The sequence below is a fragment of the Poecilia mexicana genome, unplaced genomic scaffold, assembly GCF_051168715.1.
Source record: "Poecilia mexicana isolate PSO_F unplaced genomic scaffold, ASM5116871v1 scaffold_14, whole genome shotgun sequence".
Lineage (NCBI taxonomy): Eukaryota > Metazoa > Chordata > Actinopteri > Cyprinodontiformes > Poeciliidae > Poecilia > Poecilia mexicana.
In genome coordinates this window covers 8,907,221-8,926,797 of record NW_028263383.1, presented here as the reverse complement: position 1 = coordinate 8,926,797, position 19,577 = coordinate 8,907,221, and the positions used below count along the sequence as shown (strand labels likewise).

General features: G+C 37.4%; 1 protein-coding gene across 2 annotated transcripts in view; it reads left to right on the top strand.

Annotated features, from left to right (window-relative positions):
- LOC106929927 (transcription factor COE1) overlaps positions 1 to 19,147 on the top strand; it is a 99,250-nt gene extending 80,103 nt beyond the window's left edge. The window contains exons 11-17 of one of the 2 annotated variants that reach the window (XM_088012742.1): positions 1,932 to 2,020; positions 7,811 to 7,876; positions 7,956 to 8,118; positions 8,607 to 8,789; positions 9,433 to 9,630; positions 11,531 to 11,599; positions 15,662 to 19,147. In XM_088012742.1, coding sequence (XP_087868868.1) covers positions 1,932 to 2,020; positions 7,811 to 7,876; positions 7,956 to 8,118; positions 8,607 to 8,789; positions 9,433 to 9,630; positions 11,531 to 11,598 — 767 coding nt within the window. In that variant the 3' untranslated portion in view covers position 11,599; positions 15,662 to 19,147. The remainder of the gene's footprint in view (positions 1 to 1,931; positions 2,021 to 7,810; positions 7,877 to 7,955; positions 8,119 to 8,606; positions 8,790 to 9,432; positions 9,631 to 11,530; positions 11,600 to 15,661) is intronic. The other variant, XM_088012743.1, reaches the window with a different exon arrangement.
- Positions 19,148 to 19,577: the final 430 nt, after the last annotated feature.

The window sequence follows — 19,577 nt, the reverse complement described above, 5'->3', positions numbered from 1 at the left end:
CCATTTTTCAGTTCAGCCCAGAAATACAAACACCTTCCGGTGTCAGTGGGGTATTTTGAAACAAAAAGAGAAGTGATTGTTTCTCCTTCCCCCCCGCTGACTCCTGCAGATGTTTGGATTGTGTGTGTGTTAATTAGGTTTGCACAGCTGGGCTGAACACCAGCAAGAGCAGCGTTGAAAGTGCAACATGTAACATTTTGAAATTAGGATCAGAAGGCTTTATAATCACACTGATGACTGATGTTTAACCAGTTAAATTTGATTTCTATATTTAACAGAACGTAACACACAAATACTGCATTGTGGAATTTTTAGCCTCTGAAAATTGATGCAAAGTTTTTCAACACAACAAGGGCTAATGGTGGACAGCTAATGGAAATAATTTTTATTCTGATAAGCAGAGAGAATGAAGAGCTTATAATGAACCACTTGAAATCTACCATGTTTTTGGAAAAGGTCTTTGATCCATGCAAAAGGTTTTTGAGTTACTTTATGGGATCACTTCTCTGCTTTACTCCCTTGGCATATACATATACCAATATGTATACATTCCACAGTCAGTGCTATTGTTTACAGTTGCATCAGGAAGCTATATTTGGAAAGCAAAAATCCATACGTGTAATGTATGTGTTCCCTGACAGCTGGTTGTTTTGAATGCTGTCCCAATCCAATCTTTATACATGTGGAAACGTGAAGCTTTAAATGGCCTCCAGTGACTTTTTGTATTTGTGACGCCCTTTGGGTTGGTTGTGTCAGCTTTTGAAGACATCGCTCTCTAATCACTGCTGGGCAGATGACATGCAGCTCTACACCTCTCTGTGAAAGAGTGAAATTTCTAAACTCCACACTTTGGCAAAGAGTTTAGACACAGTTAAACATTGGATGGGAGACAGTTTTCTTCTATTAAATGAACAAACTGAAATACTTAACATTGGAACGATGACAAATTACCATCTTGTACCTCTGTGTACTTTGGCAAAATCTTGTTAGGAATCTTGGCTTGACTTTTAACTCAAGTTTCACTTTGGATGCAAATGTCAAATTCCTGTTTTTCTCATTTAACAAATACTGCCAAACTGAGATCCTTTGTCTCACATCCTGAACTGTAAATAATTATTCATACTTTTCTTTCATCACGTTCAGATTATTTTACACATTTCTTGGCAAAACATCCCTAAAATGGTTGGTAGCAAGTTGTACACAGTTTTATAAAGCCCTCTTTCTTTTTACTTTTTATTTGTGTTTTATGTTAATTTATTGTCTCTGTCTTGCATTATATTTTGTATTTTAAGTAATATCACTGCTTTCCTTGTCTTTAGCAATTTTCCAGTTATTTTATTTCTCAGATTCTGTTTTTCTGCTTTAGGAGTTATTTTATTACTGTTTCTTGTATTTAATCTTTGTTGTGCTGCACTTGCAATACTTTAAGTTATTTGTTTTTATTTCTGCAAAAACAATTTGACACTGAAACTGGCAAATTGACAGAACTGATATGATGCATACTTTGACTATCCTGCAGAAATCTTTACTTTTTTTCTGCAGCAGAACGTAATAAGTCAGCTTGTTATTATGAAGTATTAAACATCATTAGAGTAAAACCTGCTGAGAAGTAAAACCAGTCTTATTGGACATCCTGTGGGTATATAAAGAACTATTGTCTGTTGTCAGGTTTGCACTTTGGACTTAATAAAACCATTACTTGAGTTTCTCTGTTCAGAAGAAAACAAAAATGTTTTGGGGTTTTTGCGCAGTTATAATGAGGAAGGGCAAAAAAAAATGCTTTTAATTTTCAAACTGCTGGAGCCGTCATGCAAAATCCTACATATCTGCCCTTACATGAAATATAATATCAGAGAGAAGCATGGACTGTTTACTGTCATCTCCATTAAGTTTATTTTACTCATCCTCTTTTATTCCTCTCTTTTCTGCAGCACTGAACGAACCAACCATTGACTATGGTTTTCAGAGGCTTCAGAAGGTTATCCCTCGGCACCCTGGGGACCCTGAAAGGCTTCCAAAGGTAGCAAAAGTTTTCAGCTTGATCTTCTTAAGAAAAGTATGACTCTACAAAAAGGAAATATTTGTGTTAGAAAGCTTTGCATTCAAAGAAAAACCTGCCGAGATGAACATATAGACAGAATACTTACAAAGATATTTTTGTGTTTCTTTTTATTTTGCTAAGCAAAATATCTGTTTTCAAATCTCAAGTGGGTTGTATGTTTACCTCTAGATGAACTCTCAGTGTATGAGCTTCATAAAAACAGAGCGACTGATTCTTTTCCAGATCAGAGAGACATATTTGATTATTTGTTTTTTGGCTGAAAATCAAAGTGTTGAGAAGAAGATCAGCAGATGTAAACAATTAACGACAAACGATGAGCTGTGCTTTGATACCAAACTCCGTCATCGTGATCCGTACATGCAGGAGGACTCTCCTCGTGGCGTGGCTGTTTTCATGTGAGGGCTCCGTAACCTGATTGAAATTTGAATTTTTGGGAGAGGTGGGGGTGGTTTGGCGGTCTCCTGAAACAGCTGCTGCTGGATGAGTCCTTTTTGTTTTGGAGCTGGACCAAGAAAGGCTGTCTTTGGTGTGACATCATGAAATAACGGGCCCTGGTCATGATGTGATGATGTGTTGATGCTCTGATGTCAACACAGTCGTGCCAACACCCTGCATCCGTCCACATGTGTTATCAATTGCACACAGTGTACATCATGATTGTGGGAATGTGTGCAACCCAGAACACACCAAAACGGTCTGTAAAAACAATACTGTAAATGTCTCTGCATCTGCAGAAATGTAAACCCTGTGTTCTTACTGATTTTTTATTTGTATATACGTGGCCAGGGTTTGTTTTTCTCACTGATGGGGCTCTCCTTTCCTTCAGGGTGTGAAATTAAAACTCAAGGTCTGAAAAAGTCAAACATCTCAGTCGGCTCTGCCAATTTTTCTTGTGTTTAAATGTTTATATGTTAGTAGTTGGAGAGAAGAAGAAACCCCATCATTGTGCACAGAGGAAACACTCTTAGAAAACATGATCATACTTTCCAGTCAGGTTATCAGACTGGCTCTTTACTGAGAAATAAACATAATCCAAACCAACATATTCCAATTTAAAAAAGTAATTGCCCCCATAAAATGCCTTGTTTCAGCAGCACCAGCAACAAGGCAAATAAATAAATGTGTATATTGTTTAGATTTACCCACAATGCAGTGTGTTTAACTCTCAACGGACAATTTAAAGTCACAACTAATGTACAATGAAGTGAGCTCATTTATTTTGCAAAGTAAAGGGGAGGCGTTCTCCTCAAAGTAGGGAGCATTATTTATCGTTCCATAAATTAAGGTAAGTCATTTAGTTCATAAAGAAGTACAACAAATAAACAACATGTTTATTTGTTGTATCTATCCATGATATTCTCTCTTTTTTTGTAATGCTGTGTATTTTTTTATGCCAGATGTAACAACACTTTCTAAAACATTCCCATTTTTTCTCATCAATCCACCAAAAAAGTCACTATTTTGGTAATCAAGTCATTTGTGATCTTTTTGATCATCTGTTTTATGACGTTTGGTTGAGATGTTGGTAATTTTGGTAGGCAGAAAACTCTTGGAAAGGTTCACCACTGCACCATGTTTGATCTGTTTCATGGATTTATCATGGATTCTCTTTACCTCATGTTATCATGCAGCTTCTATTTAAGTGGTTTGTTGATTCCACAGGCCAGCTGTGTTTTTAATTAAATCCTTCTTTATTGCAGAAAATAGTTTCAGGTTTTGAACTTTTGGGGGTCAATACAAGTTTGCACTACAGAAATTGGCACAACTGACAGAGTAAAATCCTAATCTTGCATTTGAAGCTTGAAGTTTCTTACATTTGTAAACTATCCTTTTGGTTCATTTTTTTTTCTCCCATTGTGAATTTTATTTTGAGCAACATGATGTCACCCAAGATATTTCCAGGCAAAGCCACAATGAGAATAGTCATGCAGCTGTAAATACAAAAATCGATCAGGGATCAGGTTTTCCCCGTGTTTGAATGATGACTATAACCGGACCCAAACACAGTATTGCTTCTAGATGTTTTTTTTCCTCCAGATACTTTTTGTTCCAAGTTCTGTGAAGGCATCAGAAAGAAGAACTGTAACTTTTATAGCCGTACTGCAACAGTTTTGTGACTCTCTTTTTTTTTTTTTCGTTTTGTTTAATGTGAAAAAGTTGGATTATGCGATTCTGTTCTCTGGCATCAAATGCAGTTTTGGCTGCTTGTCGAGTGTCAACCAGTCGATGTATAATTTCTAAGAGTGTGTTGGCGGCACCACACAGACGACAGACATTCGGAGCAGTGGAGTGTGAGAGAGGATTACCAGTGAACAGCCGATTCTATAATTGTTCAATGAACATTCAGGGGATTTTACTGGCAACACACACAGGCAGGCACTGGTTCAGCTGCCAGTTTGTGTCACTGTGATCTCCTCAGCATCCATCCATATCTGAGACACACAGTTTGCACCTTACCCTGTTTTTATACTGGGACACAGTGACGTAACTACTCATCTGGTTCGACTCGTGGTTCATGTAGCTGTTAAAATGTTTCACAGTGAAGCTGCTTTAAGAAGCAGATACATCATCAGTTGTCACCAAATAATTTTACCTAAGCAGGGATTTTATTTCTGTCAGCTAAATACCAGAGCAATAAAAGTGAGAATTTTTAAAACTTAATTCAAAGTCAGAAAATCCCAGATCGTTGTAGTATTTGGTATGTTTCTGTTCAATCTGAGCAGCACACACATGCACCAACAGTAAAATAAACTCAAATAAAACAGTTGTTAAAGAGGAACCCAAAAGCAAGACAAGTTAAAAAGAAAAAGTCCCTGGTGTCCAAAAGCTCCAACAAGATTTTGACTCAATCAGGATTTTACACAAAGTTCATGCAAAGGACTCATCCAGGGCGGGGAACAGGATTTCTCCTTCCAGGAGCAATTAGCATTAATTTCAACCAACTGTAAGGTTTTCTTTGAGAACGTGGAAACATTGAAATAATACATCACAACAAAAGTAACGTATACTCTGTCCTGATGTGGAAGAACACTGTGAGCTGTCACTGGGCCTCCAGTTTAGTGTATAAAACCAATAAACTCACTATAGGCAGACCACTGATGAGTGATGTTTCGACAAAGTAGCATCAGCAGAAAAAAGCGGTCCGGTTAGAGATGGGTGGTTTCTTCATGTGACTCACGCAGCTGACATCGCTATGCACCTCATTTTACTGATGTCATACCTTCACGAGGTCACATCACTGGCAGCATCAGGATGAGTAATCCTGGATGAGTGTGAGTAATGCAGGTGATGCGTGGAGATATACCGAACGTGAAACTTTCCAGCATACATGCAGTGCTGAGACGTGTGACTCTCATGCACTTAAATCGACTTCACCACCAGGGAGAGGCAATGAAATCTGAAACCACCATCTAACAACACAGAGATGATGTCCAAAGAAAATTTGTGGACACATGTCGATACCACTTCCTATGTGTGCAATTGTGTCCCGCGTGAAAAGCATGACATCATATCTATGGGAAGGGTGACCCTCCATGTACAGCATCCCTAATGGCCCATTAGATGCGGATCAAGCTGCTAATGTACCAGCATTAGGGAGAAATAAGTCACATATGTGTCATGTATGTGCTTGTTAGGCACATGCACGTTACACACACATGTGACCCCAGCCCAACGTTTCCTAGTCATAATGCATACAGCATGTGTGTGTGGATATTGTATGGTTATCATTTTAGCACAGCTCATAAATCAGACATTAAAAGCACCTTGACAGCTCCTGTGAGTCTTTTCCCTCTTCCAATAAAATGTCTTTTCTGTCTGACTCAGTTTTCTCCATATTTTCCTGAGACGGATCACAGTACAGGGAAAGAAAGGTTAACATCCGCTAAATTAAAAAGAAAACATAAATGAATAAAAAGCAGAGATTAAAGCTGTAGAATAATTGTTTCATTTGTTTTTTAAATAAATGTCTGGAATAATATCTGAATGATGCTACATTGACATGTTTAACATGCATTTTTGTGGTAAAATGTTACTAATTCAAATGGAAAAAGCTTGCCTGAATCACAAATTTTCTCAACATTTGCTCAGTTTTGGTTTTGCAGTGTATGGTTTCTTGTTTGCTGCAGGTATTTCTCAGTTTAATCAGCTCTAAAACATAAGTTACGGGCCAGAATGTAATCTTTTTTCCATTCAAAGTTGCATCAGCACAATGCAGCTGGGAGCAACTTCATCTGCATTATGGAGAACAATTAAGGGAATATAAATTAGAGACAACAATATTCTAAATATGGGACTAAAACTAGACATTTCCTTCTAAACAATGCTTCTTATTTACAAATACACATGTAAGAAATTAATTAGCTGATGGATTTTCACTTTAAGTAAAAGATAAAAATAAAAAAGTCAAAGTGCAATGCATTAGGCAGTGAAAAGATTTGAATGATGCAGCTCCACAAAACTGCAGACCTGATGATGATGATGTTACCAGAGGATCATCTTTCCTTCCCGTTTATCAGTGACTGGCTTTACCGGAACCACTTCACCGCCCGGGATCGGGTTTCTGCGTGTGTGTGTGTGTGTGTGTGTGTGTGTGTGTGTGTGTGTGTGTGCGTGTGTGTGTGTGTGTGTGTGTGTGTGTGTGTGTGTGTGTGTGTGTGTGTGTGTGTGTGTGTGTGTGTGTGAGTGGTTCAACTCGCCAGCCCTAATAATAAGAGGTTAACAGAGAGGCAGCAAGAATATAATAATCTGTAAAAGATTGAATTTAGCTCAGTTGACAGGCGCATAAGATCTGCTGACTGGCTGTGCGACCTTTCATATCCTCACACACACACACACACACACACACCCCCACACACACACACACACACACACACACACACACACACACACACACGTACGTGCACACACTGATGGAAAGGCAATATGTTCCACCGCCACAAACTCACAGGAGAGCACACATGAGGCGAAGCATGTGTGAGAGTGTCACACAGTGCAGGTTAACTCTGCGAAGTACAGAGTCATTTTCTCTCCGTCACCTCATGCTGTGAGAACGACAACACATTAACTGTTAAACAAGACGCCTTCGACCTCGGGGCGGGCCCTCAGAGGTGAGCAGAGGAGAGGAATAATAAAGGTACCAAACAGGGAGGAAGAGAACAGCAGAACTTGAACTTTCCTCCGGAAAGCAGGAGGGGACAAAGAAATGGATGGAGAAAAAGGTGAAAGGAATCATAAAAGCATATTAAAGCTGTGGAGATTAAAAGGCTGGCACAAAAAACGTAACATACTTATATATTTGATTGGTTTAAGGTTCTTTTATTTTTTACGAACTGAATAGTAAAAGAGAAAAGAGAGCAGGAAATGATATCAAGGACTCAACCTGCTTTTGAAGAGATGAGTAAAAAAGACAGCATTTTATGATCAAATGGCCTTTTATGGATCTCTTAGGGCTTATTTTAATTTGCAGATGAGCTTCCCAGAAACTTTTTGCAGGTTAGATTGACTTTAGATTTGATTTTAAATACCTGTCACTTCAAGATGTTGTTATGCTGCATAAAAGCACTCAAGTTGGCAGGTGATCATCTACATTTTAAAAGGAGTGAAGTGCAATTTGTTTACCATGAAGAGATGGTTTAAGACAGAAAGGGATGAAAAAAGCAAATCGCACTCGACGTTTTAAATAAGATTGAGCTTTAAGCAAATCATTGTAATTCAGATAGTTTATCATTTTCTTTCCATTTTTCACAGGAGGTTATTCTGAAAAGAGCAGCGGATCTGGTGGAAGCGCTCTACGGTTTGCCTCATAACAACCAGGTACGTACCCTAACATACAGCTGTCCGCTCGGAAACAGGAAGAAGTCTAAAACTGGTGTCATGGTTGCATTTTTCCCAGGAGATCATCCTGAAACGAGCAGCGGACATCGCAGAAGCTCTCTACAGCGTCCCACGAACACACACCCAGCTCTCCGGCTCGACGCACACAGGCATGATGGGAGTGAACTCCTTCACCGGACAGCTGTCCGTCAACGTCTCGGAGCCGTCACAAGCCAATCAGGGTACACGTTTCACATATTCAAAACATGTCGACATAAATGTAATTCAATTTTAATCTGGCTTTTCACCAATTCATAATCTGTTAAATCATACCCGATTACAGATTATGCAGGTGGAAATTAGCAGAGATGCAATGCTCCTCCGTTTGAAAGGTTAATGAAATGATCTACATGACTGTAAATAAACAGTAAACACAGAAATAAATCAGTAAATATAAAGATACTATGAAGACAGGATTTCTGCAAAGTTAATGCCCTTATACTGTCAGCCAGCCTTTCTTAGATAGACAACTTTTTACTAATTAGGAGTAAATAATTGATTGACTTAATTAGGATCCAATTGGAATGAATCTAAATCTGGTTGTTTAATTTGATTTTCCAATATTAATCTCTGCAAGCAGGAATCTACACCAAGCAACAAGCTTTACCTCATCAACCACACTTTGTTTGGCTGTCCTCACACTCTTCCATTATACTGGTATTTCTTGCAGGGTTTGTGCGCAGCAGCAGCAGCGTGTCGCCTCACGGTTATGTGCCCAGCTCCACACCTCAGCAGACCAGCTACACCTCAGTCAGCAGCACCATGAACGGCTACGCTAACAACGGGGGCATGACCAACCTCGGAGGCTCGCCCACTTTCCTCAACGGCTCCGCCGCCAACTCGCCTTATGCTAGTTAGTGCACACATGCATTGTCCACTCAACATTATAATAAACTTTTGTGGATATAAGTAAAATATATAGACTCCCAATGGGGTTTAATAGCAGCCTCTCTATTTGTTGAGAGGATGATTTGATAAATAAAAGTAATGCAAAGAGTAAAATAGAAAGGAGTGTTTCAAAGAAATGTGCCTTTAAAGGCTTAACTGGTGTAAAAATAATTGATTGTGATGAGAAGAGGCTGAACTAACAGGTTTATTTATGTGAGATTTTATGTTTGTTCATCTTACAGATGATGGTAACTTGAAAATGTTGTAAATATTTCATTGTAAAGCTGTAACTGGATACATCTGTAGAGATACGTGTAAAAAAAAAACTCCGACAGAGCATTAAGCTCAAGTGTTGTGATGAAACATGTTGTTTCTAAATAACAAAAATTGACAAGCTGTTCAGAGGGCTTTAATGAGGCTCATGGGAGGACGCTTAACAAATTATAAACTGTCAGGGAAAAAACTCACATCAATACATTTTTTATCTCTTAAGTCTTGTGTAATCTTTTTATTTTAACCACAAAATGTGTTGCAGTTTAGATTTATCCAGAATCTGTCTCCATTTCTCAGTGGTTCTTCTCCTTTTTTGCCTTTTCTTCCTCCATCAGTTGTTCCATCCAGTCCCACTATGGCCTCATCCACATCTCTTCCCTCCAACTGTTCTTCTTCTTCTGGGGTTTTCTCCTTCTCCCCGGCCAACATGGTGTCAGCGGCCGTTAAGCAGAAGTCCGCCTTTGCGCCGGTGGTGAGGCCGTCGTCCTCTCCTCCTCCTTCCTGCACTAGTGCCAACGGCAACGGACTTCAAGGTAACTGGCCGCGCTGCTCCGGTACGAGGCGGAGGCTTATGTGAAAATGTTTTATACAATAATATGTTTGTGTGTTATTGCTTTTCCTTCTAAACAATTATTCCTGAATGTTTAGATGAAAGATTCCTTTAAAACAACTCTCTGTTCTCATGTCTCGATAAATTAGAATAGTCTTCTGGTTAAAAACTACTTGTTTTTTTTTTTTACTTTTTTCATTTTCTATAATAATTGAACCTCATTCCTTTTTAGTTAAAAGTTGGATGGTTTCCTTTATTTTAAAAACAATAAAAATGTTATTTAATTTAAACATGAAAAAAATCAGAAGTGGATATAAAAATGCTACTTAGCGAATTTTGATTATCTGAATCAAAGGCAAAGAAAATTCACCACAATGGCTCTGATTGTGGTAAAAGTTGCTGACTCTGGTAGTTTGATATTTAAATGAAAAATACTATAAAATAAAAAGAAGACAGTGAGGTTTTTTTAATATTCCCTTTGGATTAGAGTGATTTAACACACGATGTGACCCCCTCAAAAGTGCAAATTACAAAATATAATCTGATTTATTGTCCTGTCATCCATATACTTTCTACCATTTTTTACTACAGATTCTCCTTCCAATAAATTTTCCATGTCTATGTTTGAATAAACCACTTTTTACAATAAGAACTGCTGGGGGTTTCACATTCTTTATGGATTCTTTATGGATGGTGTCTTTTAGTAGCCGTCTATGTTACAACATAAATTCTGGATTTTCATTATCAGTCAGTCAGACGTCTCAGAATCAACGAGGGAAAAAAAACTCTTATGAGTACAAGTTTAAATTTTTAGAATGAAACACTGAAAAATATATATTTTTCAAAGATATTCTGATAGGTTGAGCATGCATCTGCATTACAGGGCAGCTAAACACAAGAGAGAGATAACTGAGCTGAAGTACAACCTCAAAAAGCTGCTGGCAGGGATAAAAGTTAGAAACGTCCATCTGTCCGTATTGCGTTTCATTTTCCTGTTAGCTCACCAGTTTTATCTGTAGAGTATTGAGGAATTGAGGCTGCATGATTTGTGCATCAGTAGGAATGTCCTGATCAAACGTTGTTGTTCCTGTTACCATTTGGAGTCATTTAAAACTAGGCGTTTGATGAGTCACTACTAATAAAATGTATTTTTGACTTGAACACTGGATTTAATGGGTTAGCAAGTTGATGATGCTTAATTTATTTGAATAATCTGTGCTTGTAGTGCTTTCCAGAAAATAACTTTTCACACTTTTTAAGCGTGGAAAATATGATTAATAGGAGTGTTTTTAGCGTTCTGTGATTGTTCTTGTTAAACTATGAATTCTTTGGACTTTCCCACAGAGTACATAGTACATGTGCTTCGAAAGTCCAATAAATCACCCCCCCACCTTCGTCATGGGATTTATCTGACAATAATATTAAAGCATCATCTGGCATCCATATTTGTTTCCCAGGCTGTTTTTTTTTCAGACTGTCAGCTGAGAATCATTTTTGACATGTACAGTTTGTATCCAGATTGTTTAAAGCAAGTCTGAACAGCAGTGGGTCTTCTTTGTACTGATCGTAATGCACGAACATTAAACAACATTCAAATCAGATGGACAGCGACATTTAGCAGAATCAGTGCGGCCGCGATCACATGGCCCTGAGCAACAGGAAACACTGTCTGCTGACAGATGTTGAAATGATGTTCTGTTCTCTTAATGGTTATTTGAAAAGACTTTTCGTCTTTGAGGTAATTAGTTACTCTTTTTGTGATTAACAACTGGATTACAGTGTTTGCTGCTATCGAACCTTTCATCTTGTTGTTTCTTATTTCTTGTTTATCCTTTCTCACATCCCTTTCTTCCCATTCTTCCGTCTCCGCCTTTTTCTACCAGATCAAACATTTGTGGACTCTAGCAAGTACTCATCAGCCGGCTCTCTACAAGGCCTGGCCTTCACCTGAAGTATGTTCCTCAGCCTTTCTGTCCCCTCTGTTGACTTAATGCATCCGCAACTTCTGACTAACTCACTATGTTTTCACTCCTGTTTCTTGATTCTTAACTTCAAATATTTCAACATGTTGTCAATGCATTTCGTTGGGATTTTGTGCAACACAAAGTAGCACATAAGTTTGAAGTGGAAAGGAAAGTATGCATCATTAAGACACACAAGATAGGTCTGAGATAAAGCTGTGGTGAAGTTAAGTTATACAATATTCCAAATATTGTACAAATTATAGACCACTATTCAATTCACTATCCAGATATAGATTACTGCATAACTGCAAATGCACAACAAAATATTTGTTTGTAAAAACTATTGACAGCTAAGTATACCTTTCCTTCTACTTCATAGTTCCTGCACTATTTTTTATGTGTTCAATTAGGGAAGCACAGATATGAAACTTTGGGATGATATGGAAATATGATGTGACACTTTGTTAAAACATATAATCTTATATCCTGCATCCCTACATAAAATTTGATTAAAATGCACTATAATTTGTGGGGTTTGAACACTTTTGGACGACGCTGCTCTCATGCTGTGTACATAATAATTTCCTCCATCCTTGTTCTCTCTCAGTATCCCCTCCTCTTTACTCCTCAGCTCATATTACACATCTAACCATCTGTCTCATAACTCCTTCCTCTCCTCTCACTGGGAAGAGAGGCAGGAAGTTGGTTATTTACAAAGACAGAAACAGACATTTGGCACAGGGAATTTATTTCTCAACATCGCTGACTTTGTTTAGCTGTGCGTGTGGAGCGAGCATGTGTGGGGGTGTGGGAACTCAAAGCGAAGCCTCAAAGCACATCTGAAAAAAAAAAAAAAGAAGAAAAAAGAAATACACCCCACTTACTGCAACACACACACTCTCACACATCTCTCTCTGTCACACTCTGGGTGATCTCACACGTTCAGCTCACAGGGAAGTGATCAGCAATGACAGCTGTTCGACAGTCTCCACAGTTTGTGTTGTCAGTGTACCTGCCTCGCTCAATGACTGCAACAGTAACTCGACACTTAGTCAAGACATTGAGATGAGTTTTGCCCTGCTGGTGTTGGAGTTGCTTTCATAAGGCCTTTTTATTTTAACAAGAATAACTTAGGGGAGTAAATTTAGTCACTTGACGTAAATGTGCGTTTTGCAAATATTTACATCTGACACCAACTGCATCAAATACAAACCAGACACTTTCTAACAAGAAACTGCAACTAAAGTGTGAAGTTGCTCCTTGTCTATGACATCTGTGAGGTGATTCTAGAAGAAAGAAAAAACAGATCAGCAACATTTTTGTTTCCAGCATACTTACAGAGTAGATAGGCTTGATTTTGGTTTGTGAAGTTGGAAATTTGTAGAAGATTTCACTTCTGGATTTGCTAAAGTCTAAACAATCTTCACTGTGTTGCCTGATTTTAGTCCTTCAGGGAGCAGAAGGTTGGCATGTTTTTAATTAGATTGTTGAACTCAAGCTAACTCAATAAATATCAGATTCAAAAATGTTTATTGTAGCTAGATGTTAGAATTATTTCACAATTAGTGTTTTGCTTACCTCAGTTTCCTCCTTTAATTCTACTTCTGCAGGGATGATAAGAACACCACTGTTACCACAAACATGTGCACACATTTTACTGAACTATTTCAAAGGGAAAAGTCAACTTTTGTGTCACTGTGAAGTTTGTTCATCAGCAGTTTCCATCTTGAATAAAAACACATCAGTGTTTATGATTGTTTTCTGCTTGGCCTGTCCTGAACTCACCTCCTGTGGTTTTTATTCGCTTTTCTTCTTGCTTGGCCTAAAATGTATAACTCTTGACAGCTAAAGTTTGTTTTTGGTCAGTTTGTGTTCTGCAGTATAATTTCATTTAAAAATTGTTTTTTGTTTTGTTTTTACATATTTGTTAAAACATATAATACTGTCACCATGATGTGACAGTATTATATGAGATAGATCATCTTTGAAAAGATGGATTTCCTCCACATGCTCCCTGAGCTACTATTGCCGTCTGAAGAAATGCACCAATCAGAGCCAGGAGGCGTGTCTTAGCGCTGTAAATCAACCTCTTGTACTTCTGCTCAGTGTGATAATGGCGGTGAAACAACTTACCATTACAGAAAAAACGTCTATCCACCACCATCAGTGGCTATGCTAACTAGCCTGGGCAGAGAACAAGGAGGGAGAGGCGGAATGAGCAGCGCCACATGGAGGGTGATTGACAGCACCAACACCTATCTCCTGGCTCCTGGTTTCTACTTAGTGGAGCTCGATTTGTTTCCCTCACAGATTATCTGTCTCATCTCATACTGTGGTAACAAAGTGGCAGCTTCAACTAATATGTAAAAAACATTTTTTATGTATATAAAAGTGACATATCCAGAGCGCTTAAGGAACTTTCAAAAGTAGCAACTTAATTTACAAATGAAGATAAGATGCCCAATCATTTTTGACAGCTGAATATGTAACCCACCACAAAAATCATCTCCTCCTCACCACATCTCATGCCCAAAGATGCTGTTAACATATCCAGCCACATTTCACCAAGTCTCCAACTTCCTGCAAGTTGCATTTAGTCTCAGTGTGAAAAATAACTTTGAAAAATGTTTTTTTTTTTTTTCAAATTTGTCGTGGTGCCCTAATCCCCATTCCTGGTTCTTAGCATATTGTGCCTTAAAGCTTCTGCAGAGCTGATGGTAAACTTTAGGCAAATGTTTATTTTTTATCAATCAATCAAATGTTATTTGTATAGCACATTTCAGCATCAAGGCATTTCAAGGTGCTTTACATAATTAAAAACAAAATAAAAACAGCATGTGACATTGAATAACAGTAAGAAAGAGAGAGATATTTTGGAATTGTTACGGAATTTAAGCGCCTGTCGTCGCTGGACTCCGCCATCCGTTTAACACGGGTATTAGCCAGGCCCCGTCGCCTAACAGGACAAGGTCTCCAACCTTGTAGCACCAGGCTCCGTCCACCTATCACACGGATTTTTGTGCACTATGTTATGGTTGCACCTAAAATACGCAGGAGAGTTGATGCTCATCAATAGAAAACACCGGGCTATAGTGTAGAGAAACCCATAGTGCAAATAGATATAGTGATTTCCAAAAACAACTGTTTTGTTGCATTATAATCACAAACTTAAATAGATTTAATTCAGATTTAATGTACTAAAACAACACAAAGTAGTGCATGACAGTACAGCGCAAATGTTTGATTTGAAAAGGCCTGAAAAGTCTGGCATTCATTTGTTTTCACCTTCACAGAACAGCTGGAATTATACTTAATTTAAATTACACACATGTCGACTCTATTTGCTAAATTAGAGCCTTAATTTCTGAAGGTGACACTGAATTTTTATCTAGGGACCTCGAAGTAAAATAAGCTGAAAATAAATTCATGCAGTTCTCTGCAGTGTGTATAATATAATAATTTTAGATATTACACACACGTTTTCAGATTTTAACACACGGTACTTTAAAGACAATATATGACATTTATTCATTTTTTTCAGTTTCATAAAGTTTAATTAATGTTGAAGCAAACATGACAGTATGTCATTTTGGGCAGGGCTCTGTTCTCGCACATCAACATCTGTCCGCTGGCTTTTAGGACAACACATGCAATGATGCAATATGTCAGGCAGACATCCAAACATGCAGTTAAATATGGGCAACTGCACATAATTAAATGTGTGTGTGTGTGTGTGTGTGTGTGTGTGTGTGTGTGTGTGTGTGTGTGTGTGTGTGTGTGTGTGTGTGTGTGTGTGTGTGTGTGTGACAAACATGATGCTCTCATAGTTGATTTTGCTGATTTATTTTTCCATTGATGTTGTTAAAATGTCACTTCAGTCACACAGCTGCACAGATGGTTAAACATAATAAACATATTGATGCAAATGTAGAAATGGAAACTTTTTTCTATGCTGAGGAAAATTAAAAAAGAAAATATGTTTTTCTCTCTCCACCCTCCCAACCCCTCAATCTCTCTCTCTCTCTTTCCACTTTACTCTCCACCCTGCAGCAATCCCAGGAATGATCGTCCCACCCATGTAAAGGTGTGAGCGTGTGGTTCTGTGTGTGTGTTTGTTGGTGTAAGATGAGTCAAGCACACTCTCGCTGATCCCGCTGGAGGATTTGCTCCGAGACGGACTCCGGTTGGGGATGGAGGTGTCCATCCAGATCTGAAGGAACAAAACCAACTCAGGCCCTTTCTAACACAAAAATACAAGGAGAACAGCAAAACTGTTTGTAGAAATCTTTGTACAATGTAATGCTTTTATAGGAGAACTGCCACATCCAAGATTATGACTCTCCATGGTCACAAAAAATTTATTTTGGACAGAATCCACTTCCTCTCTTCAGAGATTGATTTTCTTTTTCTTTTTTGTGCTACATGTGATGACCTTCTTTTCAATGTAACCTACAGGAGCGATTTTCTATTTATGGAGTTTTGTCTTCAGTGAAGGAGTATAATGTGAAGAGGACCTGATGGTGATGAGGATGCTTTCATACAGGCCTGATGCAGCCAACACAGACAAGCCAAACCTTCACCTTCTCTTCTGTTTTTTGCCAAAACTACCCATTCATCACTCTCCCAGCTTTATTGTTTTAGTTGAAGGACTTTGATTGTCCTGCTGATGTATCAGCCATTCAGAAAAATTCAAACGTTTACTTTTAGCCTTCGTCTCATGCATCTTCTCTGCGATTCTCATGTGATACATTTTCTTTAAAAACAAAAGGTTAAGGAGGAAAGACTTCAAATGAATGTAGCTCCTCTCATCAGGTGTGATCATGATTTGCCAACAGCAGCTCTAATTGCTCTAACCCAATTCAGTTTTAAATTCAGACACATTCATTTTTTAAGAGGGAAAACATGTCTTTAAGGACTGCTGCCATTATTAAGTGTTTTATGTGAATTAGATTCTTTTTTTTATGTCGTTTTGTTTTGCCGTGTTGTTTTTACGCAGGATGAACCGGCCGATTCTGCTGTCTTTGGTGCTTGTCATCTGACCAAGTTTAATTGGCAAAAGGACTTACTACACATGCTGCACTGCAAAAAATGCCTTTCAGATTTAAGAAGCCTGTTTTTTTTTGTTTTTGTTTTTTTTTTTTTGTTTTTAGTTTTAAACACCCACTACTGAAGTGAAAACATAAAACAAATCTTCCAATCCTTCAAAGCTGCAAGTCTGATTTTAACAAGTTGTGCACCGTGGCAGCATTTCTATTTTTAGATGTTTATATATGTTGCATCATTTTAATTAATCCCATTAATATGGTGCCATAAATTTAGTGAATAAAGTTAAGGTATAGGCGCTAATGTTCAGAGACTTACTGTTCCACCTGTTGGTATAGATGTCTTTACTTCTACTAAATTGTTTCTGTTTGTCAAAGCTGTTAATGTGTCTTAACGCAGAATTTTCCTGCATATTCAAAAAATATTAACAAATGTTTTGCCAGCCTAGATTAGATTGAGATTGTATTAGAAGTTGCTTGTAGAAAATTATGCATAAGTTTTTTAATAATTAATTTTAAAAAATCATTAGCACTACAGCAGTGAAATGTAACAGCTGATCAGCTTTCTGCATGTTTCTGTTAGTAAATTTAATTATTTATACTTGGTGACGCACTTCAAGTCTCTGAGGTTACCAGAACTTTGTCTGGCCCTCTTTAAGTCAAAAGACACATGTTGGTCAAATCTAAAAAAATTATTTTAAATCTAAATCTCCCCTAGGTATGAGTGGTTTTAGGCTTAACTTTAAAACTGAGATGTTATTTTAAGCACAGCCTTGTCAAAGTACAACACAGATACGTAATACTTTGATGTGTGCATCAAAAGATTGACAGTAAGGAACTGTTCTGCAACAACTGATTTGATATAAACAACTGAGTTTTCTTGAGCTTGGCCTGCTATCAAAACTGAAATCTTGTGTCTCTAAAAACATTTAAATCTAATGTTTTATACACCAGTGATAAGATATGCTATTTAGATACAACGTTTTGGGATAATTTATTGACTTTTTTCTTTCTTCTGCACATGTTTACGAAGCACTTACATTTACTTTTCACTTCTTAGAATAAAGGAAGACATTTTTTGCAGTGCAGGAAACTTTATCAGTGAGATGTCTTAAAGAAATTTCACAAGCAGCTGCTTTTAAAAGAAATAAAATAACTATTTGCAACCCGGTAGTGTGTGCTGCTAAAACAGTCTTAACTGAACTACACTATTTTGCCAAAATCCTTTTTTAAGTTTTGTCTGACTAAGCAGTCTTATCTGATGTGTTAACTTGTCACAGACTGACACAAACATCTGATGCTACCATTATGAACTTCTTGTCACAGTTGGTTTAATAACATCATTTCTTTTTTAAACCTGGAGCGTTGAATGCACATGCAATCTGGTCTGTTTATCCCTAAGGCTGATGATTTTTGGCACCAACAAAAACTTAGTTAAATTATTACTTGGACATAAAACTCGAAAACGTACAACTTATATGTGCTTATACTGTTTGTGTAACTTCCAAAATCGTTTGTAATAAAATGTTCTCAGACCAGAAGCTCCCCTGTCCTCTGTTGAAGTTATCAGGAATAGGGATGAAAGAAAAGTATTTAAAAAGTTGGAGCAAACCTGCTTTGGTTTAAACCACAAAAACTGTCTTATTATTTGAATTTATTTGTTTTTGTCTAACAGTGTCTGTCTGGTAAAAGCCATATTTCCACTGCTAATTTCAATCAAGCTAACATAAGCCATGGTGTACCTTTTTATTATGAAGACATTAGGATATTTTTGAATTTGTCATCTGTATTGTTTTTGTTCAAGTTACCATAATTTGTTGTGTTATTTAGATGTAGAGGTTTTAATATGTTGTTATGATTCTGCTTGTCTTTAATGATACTGAGTTTAATTAGGATCAACATTTCTTAATGAAGGCCTGAAAGAAATGAAGGAAAAATGTTATCCTGTCTTTCTTTTCTCCTGCTATTCAGGCTTTTACAAACTTTATTATTTCACTTTGCTGTCCTAGTAAGACTTTGTTTTTGCTTTCCTTGACTTTCTCTTTAAAACAAATGAGCCACCTATTTATTTAATCTCAATCATGGGCCTAGAGACCACTCGTCATGTTCAATGTGAGAGTGACCGTGTGGGTGTGAAAATGTATGAGAGAACAGATTTTTTCTTTCTGAAAAAAGGAATTGTGATGCTTAAAAGCAGAAGGATCTTTTTTTCTGTTGCCTACACAAATAAATATATGTAAAGGGTTTTGCCTAAACGAGTAAGATCCAGAGCACTTGTCTGACAACATTAATATGATTTATCGGGGCTTGTCTGCATTCAGGCTTGTGTTTGTGAGCCTAAAAATTATCAGCAGTATCAGAGCGTGGAGGAATAGCATAGAGGAAACTACTGTAAAGATGATGAAGTTGATTTTGTATTATTTTGAAACTTGGAGTGTAAAATAACTTTTTGACTTTCACTATATTTAATTAAAGTTCTTTCATCTCTTCAAAACGGTTTTTGTTCATGTTCTTCAAATCTCCAATCTAATCAGAACTTAAAATAACTTTAGTTTAGTCCCATGCACAAATTGAGAAATGAACTGCTCTCCCTTAGTTTTTCTTAGAAATAAAAAGATGTTGCAGTGGTTAGTCCTGCTAAAGGACCAGACAAACCGTGAAACGGTTAAATCCAGATAGAGAAAATATTTTAGAATCTACACACACATTAAAAGTATTTTAGAAGTTCAAATCCAAAGATTGTGACTAGAGGGAGGCTTTATCAGCCTAATTTCAGAACAGAGAATCATTGCCTGCATCGCAGTAGAAATCTGTGTTTTTAAAAAATATTCCCAGATCATTTTCACAATTGGAACAAGCATGAAACCTTGAGGAACTCCATGCTTAACTAATGCATGAAAACGATTCAACTTGTTTGAGATAAA